This window comes from Alligator sinensis, unplaced genomic scaffold (genome assembly GCF_000455745.1).
Source record: "Alligator sinensis unplaced genomic scaffold, ASM45574v1 scaffold1637_1, whole genome shotgun sequence".
Taxonomy (NCBI): domain Eukaryota; kingdom Metazoa; phylum Chordata; order Crocodylia; family Alligatoridae; genus Alligator; species Alligator sinensis.
In genome coordinates, this window is record NW_005843165.1 from 265,028 (window position 1) to 277,060 (window position 12,033).

The window sequence follows — 12,033 nt, forward strand, 5'->3', positions numbered from 1 at the left end:
ACTCTGGACTTCTTTTGCTGTTAGTTGCTTCTATTGCTGGATGAGCCTTCTTTCTCTTTGCTCTCAGCTTACACTGTCCTCAGCCTCCTTGCACCAGTGCTGAGTTCATGGAGAGTGAAGAGGCACCAACAAACTCTTTAGCAGAAGCTTGTGTTGGACTGTATAAATACAAATAGATAATGAATGTGGACAGGAGAGTAAGAGCAGAGACAACAGCTCTCATCTTGATTCACAAGCTGAGAAATGGGAGAGAAATCTGTGTTCTGTTTTTATAGGATTGTGTTCTGGAGATTCGCACAGATGTATAATGGGACTGAGGTCCCATTAAAATAAGTTACTACACTCAATGTTTTTAAAACTCCTGTGAAAAACATAGGAAAATTCCAAAATGTTTTAATACGGCCATTCCAAGATTGTTACAAGCTGGGCTCTCTTTCATTACCCAAGAAAAATTTGCCTATTTCCAGAGTATAAACACTGCAGGTCACCAAAGGCTCTTTTCCCATTTCCCTATCCATACTGCTCTTCCACTTCTTATATCCAGATACTGGGGCTGGTAACATATGAGTTTCCTTCAGAGCTTTATACAGCAGCCATCATTTGACTGTCTGGGTGTGTGTACACAAGACACTTTACTGAGCAGCAGACTAATCTACTGCACAGTAAAGTGTCACCAATAACCGTGCTAATAAAATACTATGCAGTAAACTAATCTACTGAGCAGTTAGCTAGTACCTGTAAATATAGATACTAAACTAACTGTGCAGCTGATACTGTGCCAGAGGCCCAGCCCTGGCACTGCTCACCTCCCAGCTCTGGGAGCCAAATCAGCACAAGGACTGGGTCACTCTCTGCCAACACCCTGTCCCAGCACTGTAGGGCTCCCGGCTTCCCACAGGAGCAGGGAGCTGAGTAATGCCAGGACAGGGGAGCTACCGATGGGGCAGCTAGCAGCAACCCCCCAGCTGGGTGGGGAATCCCCAGTCAACTGAGGGGCAGCTGAAAGCTGTCCCACTGGTGGGGCAGCTAGCAGTAAGGGATTCTCCGCCCAGCTGAGGGTCTTTGCTAGCTGCCCCATGGGTGGATTGAGGCAAGGGACTGGGTGGATTTCAGCAAGGGAATTTTTCCCAGCCCTGTGCCTCGATCACCTGATCAGGGCACAGGGCTGGGAAAGAGCTGCAGGGGAAGGGCAGGTCCCAGCCAGCTCCAGATCTCTGTGCATCACGGAGCCTAGAGCTGGCTCAGAACTGCCTCAGACCCAGACAGGTCCTGACCAGCCCCATGCTGTGCAGGGAAGCCCTGCTGGGCACAGGGCTTGTTCCCATATGCATGGGGCAGGATAGCTCTGCAGCAGCAGCTTTCTCCCAGCCCAGTGCACATCAGGACCCCTCCCAAGTGTGTATGTGGCCAGGAGACAGCTGCTGCTACAGCCAGCAAAGCTCTCCTGCCTGCCCCCAGGGTAGCACCCAGAGGGAGCCTGGATCTCCCCCTGGCTGCTACAGGACAGAGCAAGGTAGGAGCAGCCCTGTACCAACCAGGTTGCTCCCATTGGGTGGATCCAGATTAGTGCAGACGTGCAGTATGCAGCGCCACAGACCCATTTGTGGTGCTGCACACTGCATACACTGCAACTGCAAGCGTTTCCCATGCTGCTATTTTGCAGCATTGGGGGGGATGGGGGGGTTGTGTTTCATGACTGGGAAATCCCAGTGTCAAAAAACCCATGCCCTAAAAAAGCAGGACAGTGCACATGGCAGCAGCATACAGCACCAGAAACTAAAGCCAGGCCGGCCAGAGCCAAACTCCAGCTTCCAGCCAGTCTCTGTGCTGCTGGACTGCCAGAGCTGCAGCCCCCAGAGGCCCTTAGAGTCCCAGGTAAGTCTGCTGGGGCCAGCTTACCTGGGGCAATGTGATGCATGCCAAAGCACTTGTACCTGGGCATTTCCCAGGGACAAGTAGCAGTGGTACATTTTGTGCCACTGCTGTTTGTCCCTGGGGAAATACATGTTTCTGCTTGTGTGGGCACGCCCATTGGGAGCAAATCTGCTCCCAAGAGGGAGCACATGCAGATATGTTCCTGGGTAGGTTTACTGTGCAGTATTTTTACTGCACAGTAAACCTACCTTGAATTACTAGCATGTGTAGACACATCTGAGGCCTAGTCTACAATACAGGGTTTTACCAGCAGAATTCAAGTTCTGCCTATGGACCCTTAAATATATCTATACTTAAAGTATTTTTACAGGAACAGAACCCAATTTTGCCTTCCTGTTTCCAGATCAGAGGATTTGCTAATGTAGCTGCTGTAGTAGGGGTTTGATTTTTTCATATACTTTGTCCAGCAAAACTTTGTAGCATAGATCCAGTCCATGCTGTGATACTAGAGTTATATCAACCCCAGCTATGGCTATAATTGCTTCTGCTAGGGGGGCAGTGATTACCAATTTCTACTTCATTAAAAGCCACACCCCTTCATAAAATGGTTGCACTGCCATCACAAAAACTGCATGTAGAGCAGAGCAAGGTAACTCCTGATTTATCAAATGCACCCCCAAAAGTGATATTTTAAATACTGGAAACTCCATTCAAATCCAATTTGTGATGTTGCTGGATGATGCATTTAAGGATATTTGTAGCTCGCTTACTCTGCTGTGGTTGTTTCCCCCCATTACCGCACAAATTATATAAGCAGACTAGTACCTCTGTCCAAATGTTTCGGGATTTATTGAAATGTCTAGTAAATGTTTAGCAGGCAAGTTTTCCATAAAAGAAGGAATAACATTTTTAATGAACTGCAACTAAGTCTGACTCTGTCCCATCTTTTGAAAACATCTAGTTCACTTTGTATGTATTTGCAGCATTACCATTGGCCTTGATCCTGTAACGCACTCACGTGGTTAACTTTAAGCATGTGAATAGTCCCATTGACTTAGTGCCACGGACAGAAATGGGCTGCATCCAGACAAGCGTGGCTATGCAGCGCCATATACCGTATGTTCAGTTGTTCTCCATGCTGCAAGGGAGCAGTACGAGGGGAAGGGGGTTTGACCCCTGGATATCCCACAGGAAAAAAAGCAGAGCAGCATGTGTGGGGGCAGTGTGCACTTCTGGAAACCAGAGCTGGGCTGCCTGGAACTGTGCTCCAGCTGCCAGCCAGGCTCTGTGCAACAGAATTGCTACGGCTGTAGCCCTGGGAGCCCCCCTGCCAGGACCCCAAGTAAAGCAGGTTACCCCATCCCACCTGGGGTAACCTGCCGAGTGCCACAGGGCATGTGGCATAGGCATTCTCCAGGGACAACTAGTGGCAACCTAAGGTGCACCACTGCTAGTTGCCCCTGGGGAGCCAATGTCTCCCAGCTGTAACTCAAAACAATTTCTGCCAAGTGATCTGAGTTACAACATTACCCCAGACCAAACAGAAGTTCACCGTTGGTTCCAGGAAAAGGGGAATCTGGCTGCCAGCTGCAGCCTGCAGCCATGTTCCCATAGCAATGGCGAAGTTCTCTTGCTAGTCCTGGCTGTTTTCAGAATGGGAGGGGGGAAAGGCAGTAGAGAGAGCTACATTTTGAAACGTTTATCTGGTACCTTATGAAATGAGGGATCAGATTTTCACCCAATCAGCCATTTTTGAAGCTATCTGCAGCTATGCACTTCACAGATTTCATAGATTTCGTAGACATTAGGGCTGGAAGGGACCTCGGAAGATCATTGAGTCCAGCCCCCTGCCCAAGGGGCAGGAAGTCAGCAGGGGTCATAGGATCCCAGCAAGATAAGCATCCAAATTTCTCTTGAAGGCGTTCAATGTAGGTGCATGAACCACCTCCGGTGGTAGGTTATTCCAGACCTTGGGGGCTCAGACAGTAAAGAAATTCTTCCTTATGTCTAGCCTGAAACGGTCTTGCTGGAGTTTATAACTGTTCGACCTTGTCATCCTTTGGGGCGCTCTTGTGAACAATCATTCCCCCAGATCCTGGTGACCACCCCTGATAAACTTATAGGTGGCCATCAGATTGCCCCTGAGCCTGCGCTTTTCCATGCTAAAGATCCCCATAGCTCTCAGCCTGTCATCATAGGATCTGCTTTCCTGACCTCTGATCATGCGCGTGGCTCTTCTCTGGACTCTCTCAAGCTTCTCCACATCCTTTTTGAATTGTGGAGCCCAAAACTGGACACAATATTCCAGCTGCAGTCTCACCAAGGCTGAGTACAATGGGAGAATGATGTCCCTGGATTTACTTGAGAAGCATCTATGGATGCAAGCCAGCATTTTGCTCGCTTTACTAGCCTCAGCATCACATTGAAGGCTCATGTTCATCTTGTGGTCAATCATGACCCCCAAGTCCTTTTCATATATAGTGCTAGTCAGCATAGCACTGCTGAGCCTGTAAGGATGCTGCAGGTTTTTCCTCCCAAGGTGGAGAACCTTGCATTTTTTGGTGTTCAACACCATCAGGTTCTCATCCACCCATTTCCTGAGCCTGTCAAGGTCAGCCTGGATCGCCCTCCTGTCCTCAGGTGTGGATGCTTTACCCCAGAGTTTGGTATCATCGGCAAACTTAGCCAGTCCACTTCTGACTCCAATGTCCACATCATTAATGAAGATGTTGAACAATACAGGTCCAAGGACAGAGCCTTGGGGGACCCCTTGTGTTTGGTCACAGCTATAACCTGCTTTCTCTGTGGCCAGATCAGGGGAAAATTGTCACTTCTGTCTGCACCCATAAACCGGTATATGTGATCGGAAACCAGTTCAGATCTGGAATCCAGCAGAAGTTCAGTGCACACAAACCACTTTGAAAATGGCCCAAACCAATTTAAGATAAACCTAGATGGATATAATATCAGACTTAATTGATTTAAGTTCAATGGGTTTATTGAACTTCTGTCCCAGATCCTCTCCAGATTCAAGTTCACAGTCCTTCAGCATCCCAGGATGCTTTGCACCACCCCTTCAAACTGCCCCTCACAGGCCCAAGCTGTCTGCTCCAACCTGCCAGGGAGGCATGCTCTAGCACCCTGCAGCTTCTAGCCTGGGCCACTGCAGGCAGGTGGCTACATTTCTGGAATCAAAAGTGAATCTCTGTTCACTTGTTTGTCAGTTCAATATATGCAGGTTAGACTAACCTGTGAAGATTGAATTGATTCAGCCTCCAGCTTTTTGATTGTCTGTACTTAGCCCAGATGGGCAGGGCAAGATTAACCCTTTAGTGGGCCCTAAGCAAACAAACTGGTGGGCCCTGGGCTAGTTGAGACCCCCCTCTCCACTCTGGCACTGACACCTGTGGGGAGCAGGGCTTGAAGACGTAGGAAGCAGCCGCCACAGTGGCAAGGCCAGCAGAGGGGGGGGGAAGGGAAGGGAGGCAGATGGGTTAATTCGTGCTGCCCCTGCATCACTCTATGTTGGGTGTGTCGACACATGATGTTTTACCGTGCATTAGACAAATCTAATGCACAGTAAAACATCACCATCTACACATGCACAGTAATTACTGCACCTGTAGATACAGGTACTAGAAAAACAGTACATTAACTAATGCACCACACTGCATGTGTAGGTGCTAACTAGGAGCAAATTGCTCCCAGTCAGCCCAAGCAACAGGGAGCCACACTGCTGCCTGGCTAAACCCAGATCTCTGCAAGGGAGGAGAGAGCTGTCCCAGTTTGACTTGAAGCTCCATCCCAGGTTGAGGAGATTGGGCTGGCCCCTGGCACCAGGGATAGGAGGAAGCTGTCCCAGCTGGGCAGGCAGCTCTCTTCCAGCTGGGGGGAGATAAGGCTGGCCAAGACAGCTCCCCCTACCCTCTGGAGCTTCGAGCTAAGCACTTATGTCCCATGCCAGCCTGGGGCTGGGCTCTGGGGGAGCCTGGAACTCCCCCTGGCTGCTGCAGGAGGGCAGAGCAGGGCAGCAGCAACCCTGGACTGGGCTTCTCTTGTCAGGCTCAGTTTCCTCCCAACATGGCCGCACATGAAGATGTGCACCTGGGAGCACTTTCATGAGCCTGAATTTTCTGTGTAAAAAATGCAGGTACATTAATTACACGTGCCGGTGCACCTGCTGTTAATTTGATATGTACATTATTAAGGAAGAGGCAAGGATTTCTTAGGGTGCTATCTTTTCTTGGACCAACTATGTAGGTGGGATAAAGTTAGATGCTTTCAAATCTAAGTCATTCTTCATTATGTCCTGCCTAACTCTATCCCAACTACATAGTTGGTTCAATAAAAGATATCACCCTAAGAAATCCTTGCCTCACACAATTTCTGGACCACCACAGCTACAACACCACTCTTACAGTACCATTATTAAGCCATGCATTTTATTCCAAACGATTAATTTGTCAGTGAAAACACTCTGCTTAGGTTGAACTGCATTTGTTAAATCATTTATACAGGGCTCTATTTGAGTTTAAGGGTCAGAATTAAATTTACTGTAAAAAGCAAGCCTGAAGGCAATAGAATTGCATCAACTTTGCACCACAGATTTATTCCACATTTGAGGCTGGATTTTTTTCTCTGTTACATCCATGTTTTAACTTAATTGAAATCACCCTTGATTTACAAGAAGATGTGTGAGAGTGGACTCAGATGTTCTATTTTTGTCACACTAGCCTTTGGCCTCTTCACTTTGTCTTTTCCTCTTAATTTATTCTTATCAATATTCTATCAGTACAGATGTATCTGCAAAGAGATCTACTTTCATGAGTCATTTGGAAGGTGGGTCTGGTTTTGTACTTCCAAAATTTTCTAAAGTGCTTAGGGCCAATAACTGGAAACAGATTTTTAAGAGCTCAGGATTGGGTGGTGAGGTATTTGTGTTGAATTGATCTGAAAAACTCACCTTATGTGTCACAAAGGAAGCTGGTAGTTGATGAGAGCCCTAATAAATCTGGCCCTTATGAAGGCATTTGAATGGTAGTTGAACTCTTTTTGGAAATGTGGCTCTAGCTGCAACTGTGGAGCACTTGGAAATCTAGCTGTGAGTTCTTTGGAAAATCTGATTACATGTGTTGTATGTCCGTAACACACTGTCATGAGCTACAGAAAGTCCACGTGCTCATGGGGATTTTCCCTACCTTTTGTTTAATCCAGGGCCTATTTGCAGTTTGTGGCCTCTTGACTGGCTGCTACTTTTGCTGCTGTCTGTTCTGCTGTTTCAACTGCTGCTGTGGGAAGTGTAAACCCAAAGCACCAGAAGGTGAAGATAATGAATTCTGTGTGTCTCCTGAGGATTTGGAAGAGCAAATTAAGACAGACATGGAAAGAGGTATTTATTGTTGAAAGAATATATACAGCAAACACAGATAATATATTTTTTAATGTGGGGAAATAAGTTTGTTGCCATAATTTGGGGCAGCCCTATTGACTTCAGTGGAGATATGCTGTTTTACACTATCTATAAACCTGCCATGTGGCCACTAGGTCAAAAGCAAAGCATATTGTTCATATAAATGAATGTTTCCCTGGAGGTTTTATTAGCTTGGTTAGACATATGGATATTAAAGAGCCCAAGATATTTCAAAAAAGAGATTTGCCTGGCTGTCAATAGCCAGCATGTCCCCATACTCCAGCAATGTGCCATACCTGACCTGTCTTCTGAGGGCTATCCAAATGTTAGTAGACCTGTTAAACCAACTTTTATTCATGTAAAACAGTCTTGTTGAATTTGCTGAGTCCATTCACTCAAGTGAGGGCTGCAAGATAGTGTCTAGTATTCTTGGGCTCTATTGTGGCTAAGAGAAAGTGCAAGGTGATTATTAGTGTTGCTGTTGTTGAAATATTAATAACAACCACCTGGCATTTTCTTTTACTTACAACAGAGCCCATGAATATTGGATACTCTCTTGCAACTCTCACTTGAATGAATAGGCTAAAATAATAATAGTAATACTTTGGAAGTACAGATATCAGTGTTTTATACTTTTGATCAAATACTTGCCTTCCTGTTCAGAGGTAACTCAGAATTTTGCCTTTCTTCTGTTAGAGCAGAAATAGGTGTAAAACTTTTAGAAGAAGGGCACTGGCACAGGCTAAAATGAAAATGTTCTGAAACTCATGCCTCGAGTAAGAGAGCACAGCATTAATATGAGACCTTGTATTTACTATAAATAAGAATATGTTGCTCTGTGAGTGAGGACCTACAGCAGCCAGATAAACCTTTCTCACATCCTGCTGGACTTAAGTGAGATAGTATTGAATAATTCTAGCCACCTGCTTGGCACTCAGACTGATGCCTGGTATTATTATGCACATTTCCCTTTCATTCAAATATTTACCAATCTGCTAGGTTTAAAAATTACTCCAAAACAGATTAAGATTTTGTTAGTACTGTGTGAACAAGATCTCAAGTGCTTAGGAAGGGCCAGAAATAAGCTAAAACATTTTCTAGATCATTTATCTTTCTTTTTATTTTTATCATATTTTTCCACAAGCTCAGAACCACCTTTTTTTTATAAAAATAAGAAACAAAAGCAAGATCTTCAGATTAAATAACAAGTGAATCTTCTCTGCATCTGCACATAAAATAGCAGCTGCGTGTCCATTTAAGGAAAACAAGTAATAACAGATGCAGCTGCATACACAACCAGTTTTAGGGGTGCTGGCTGAAAAGATATGGTGGAACAATATCAGTCTTAGTTCTGAAACCAGTCTTCACTTTTAAACCCTATATATTCAAGTTCAAACTCATCTGCAACTCCATAATTCCCTTTGTTTAAATTAGGACAATGTACCACCAAATCATTCAGGATGAGAATTACAGTGAATCCTACAGCAAACTTCATTTTGAAAGAGAAATTCACAATATGAGCTAAATGCTTTGTATGTCTTCTGCCCACATGCTAACTAGTCAATAATTTCTTTGTTGCTCACTGTTCTTAGCATACATTATTGTTACTTTGTTACCAAGGTCAAAATGTCAATCCTTAAACTAAGGTCAGAGTTCAATCAAATCATTTTCCCTACTGCTTTATATACAACAAAAAATCATCACTACTCTAAAAGGCTCAGTATGAAAAAAAAATGTTTCCTGCTTTATCTAATGACCTTAGTCTCTGACTATTATGAATGTTATTTGCCAGATTCTCATAAATGAGCCCTCTGGCAGTTAGCTGCTGGCAAAAACTCTATGAGAATCAGAATTTCTGTGGTGGGAGAATTCTATTTTTTTTACGTTTGGTTTCATTCTGAATTGGAGCAAGGTATCAGTTTCCCTACATATTCTCTTAATTCAATTGTTTTAGTTTCAATTGTGACTATGGTATTTTTATAACATAAATACATTTCCTAATAAAAGGTTATCCTGAAAAAAAACAAAGCAAAACAAAAAAAATTACATGTTCCATTCCCAAAATGTCTGCATGAAATGAAATTTCATTGAAATCAGCATATTCCCATGGAATGCTGCCATTTAGACAAACCAACATTTTCTAATGAAATAACCTGCTCTTAGAAAATGTTTGACCAGCTTTAGGGCTGAGCTATGTTGAAACTTTGGTTGTGTGGGACTGATATTGCTATCTTCATTTCAGTAGGTAGTTGAAGAGTTATTTATGTATGAATACAGTTTCTCTTATTATGAGAAAAAGACTGTTTTCTTTTCACAAATATATGTTTTTAAAACTAGGAACCAATCCTATTTCCATTGAAATGAATGGCCATTTCATTATTGACTTCAGTGGTAGACTTCAATAATAATAACTGTAAATCCAGCCTAGTTTCTAATTTAAGAGTCCCCATCAAGCATGAAATGCAAAGGTTATTCTTGTTTATTGGAACCATGCTCTTTCAAATGCAACAGAAGAGAGGGTACTAATGATTTCTGTCCAACATAGATCTATCCTCTTCCTTTAGGGCCAACAGGCAAAAATTTCACTTGTGCAAGTAGTTTCATTGAAGTCACTGGGCTAGATTCCATTCCCATTAAAGTCATTATGTACCTCTCACTGGCTTTCATCATGGATTCAATGATCATCCTGTGTTCAATGATCACAGCATCAGGACTCAAACAAAGCTCCCATTATATAAGGTTGTGGTAACCCCAACTCTTACCTATAGCTGTGAAGCTTTGGTGACCTACAGGGACCACCTAAAAAGCCTGGAACACTTTTACCAGCACTACCTCCAGAAGATCCTTGGCATAAAGTGAGAGGATCATTGCAAAAATGCCAGTGTTGTTGCTGATGCTAACACCTCCAGTATGGAAGTGCTGATTATTCAACATCAGCTGCTATGGACAGGACATTATATGTGCATCCCTGATGTACACTTACCAAAACAACTGCTATACTCCCATCTCAGCCAAGGATAAAGGACATGTGGAGCCCAGAGGAAATGCTTCAAGGACACTCTCAAGGTGAACATTAAGTGTGGCAATAACATCAAAATTAGGAAAAACTAGCCTGGGATTGGCCTACGTGGCAATATTTCATGGGAGAAGATATTTCTTACTTCGTAAAAAACAGTCTAGCCTTGGAGGCATTAAAATGACAGAAACAGAAGGAAACAAGATTAAGAAATCCATGGTCGGACCCTCCCTTTAACCATCACCTGTGGCATTTACCAAAGAATCTGTGGCTCTAGGATTGGCCTTCTTAGCCATAAATGGATTCATGCACAAGCCTCTACTTGGGAGTGATCATCCTTGACTGTAAGGGATCATCACTGCTGCCATCCTCTCACAGGCTTTAATGGTGCTGGAGGAGGCACTGTTTGAGTTTCGACTGCTCAAATGAATAAACTGTTGGGCCTTTGCTGAAGTTCTCAAACTGTATCGGGTGTGTCTTTCCTATTTGGTTACCATCAGCATCATTAGGGCAAAATGAAAGATTTTCGAACGATGTTCATTTTACAGAAAATGGAATTAGGAAATGAAAGAAAAAATTAGAATGCCATAAAATACTTTCCAGACTCAGAAGCAATAAGTATTTAGCACTTCATTGTCTCCTCCACGCTCCATATGATACCAACGTAGGCGAAGAGTGAACAAGAGCTATCTATAGAAAACAATTTCAACTGTGAATTCTGCAGCACCTCCATTGAAAAGGGCTATATTTGTTTGAATTGATTATGCCCTGGGTCCCCCCCCCTCCCTGATGAAACCCTTATTAAATCCAAGAAGTATACAGGTAGCAAAGTACTTGCTTAGAGCTGCCAGTCAAGAGAACCTTTTCGAAGGTTAGTCTGAAGCAGTGTAATATAGTCCAATGGATCCTTTTCTCTTGCAGCCTACCTGGACATACCATGAAAACTAATTGAGCCTTGAAGTGCACTGTTTTCCTGGCTGCAATGAGCTTTCCTAAAATGAACAACTTACCAACAAAGAGCATAAAATCCATAAAATATTTAGAATTTTAAAAATTGGTCTGAACTCCCAGACTAATAAAAAACAGAGTCATATTTTAAAAAGCAGTTGTTCATAAATTTTAACAAGCTATAAAAGTAAGAAGCAATGTGAAAAGTAGTGTCTGTTGTTGACCTTGTGTCTAAATACGGATTTTTTCATGCAGAGAAGCTGCTTAGTCTAATCACTTTTGCTGTCCCCTTTGCAGAATCCAACTAGTTCCCCCACCTCTGCAGTGATACCATATGGCATGTTAGATTCTGGCTGTTGGTCAAGTTTCTCCTATATAGCCTATCCATTTTCTGCCCATGATTCATACCATTGCCAGTTCTGCAAAAGTGATGGGAATGTCTGAATGCCTTTTTTCATGCACCATCTTTTAGGAAAAAGGGAATGATTTTTATATAACTACTATAAAGGGCATGTGCTAATATCAAGACTGAAGTAGGCCAATCTTTTCGTGCAGTGTCATATAAAGATCCGTCTGAAGTTAGGCAAAAGGTGGAGCAGCATGGCACCTTATAGACTACTTCATTCAGAAAGTAATGAGTTTTCCTAGACTACAGCCTGCTTCATCAGATGCTGTGAATGGACTTGCAGAAAGCTGGGGTACTAAAAAGAAAAGATTAAGATTATTCACCCTTTAAAAGCCAAGTACTGAGACTTGCACCCACCTTGAGGAGCTGGGCTGAAAA

General features: G+C 43.6%; 1 protein-coding gene across 1 annotated transcript in view; it reads left to right on the plus strand.

The window, feature by feature from the left end:
* Window positions 1-12,033, plus strand: part of DNAJC5B (DnaJ heat shock protein family (Hsp40) member C5 beta) — a 41,340-nt gene that overhangs the window by 27,993 nt on the left and 1,314 nt on the right. The window contains exon 4 of the mRNA XM_006037747.3: window positions 7,090-7,264. Coding sequence (XP_006037809.1) covers window positions 7,090-7,264 — 175 coding nt within the window. The remainder of the gene's footprint in view (window positions 1-7,089; window positions 7,265-12,033) is intronic.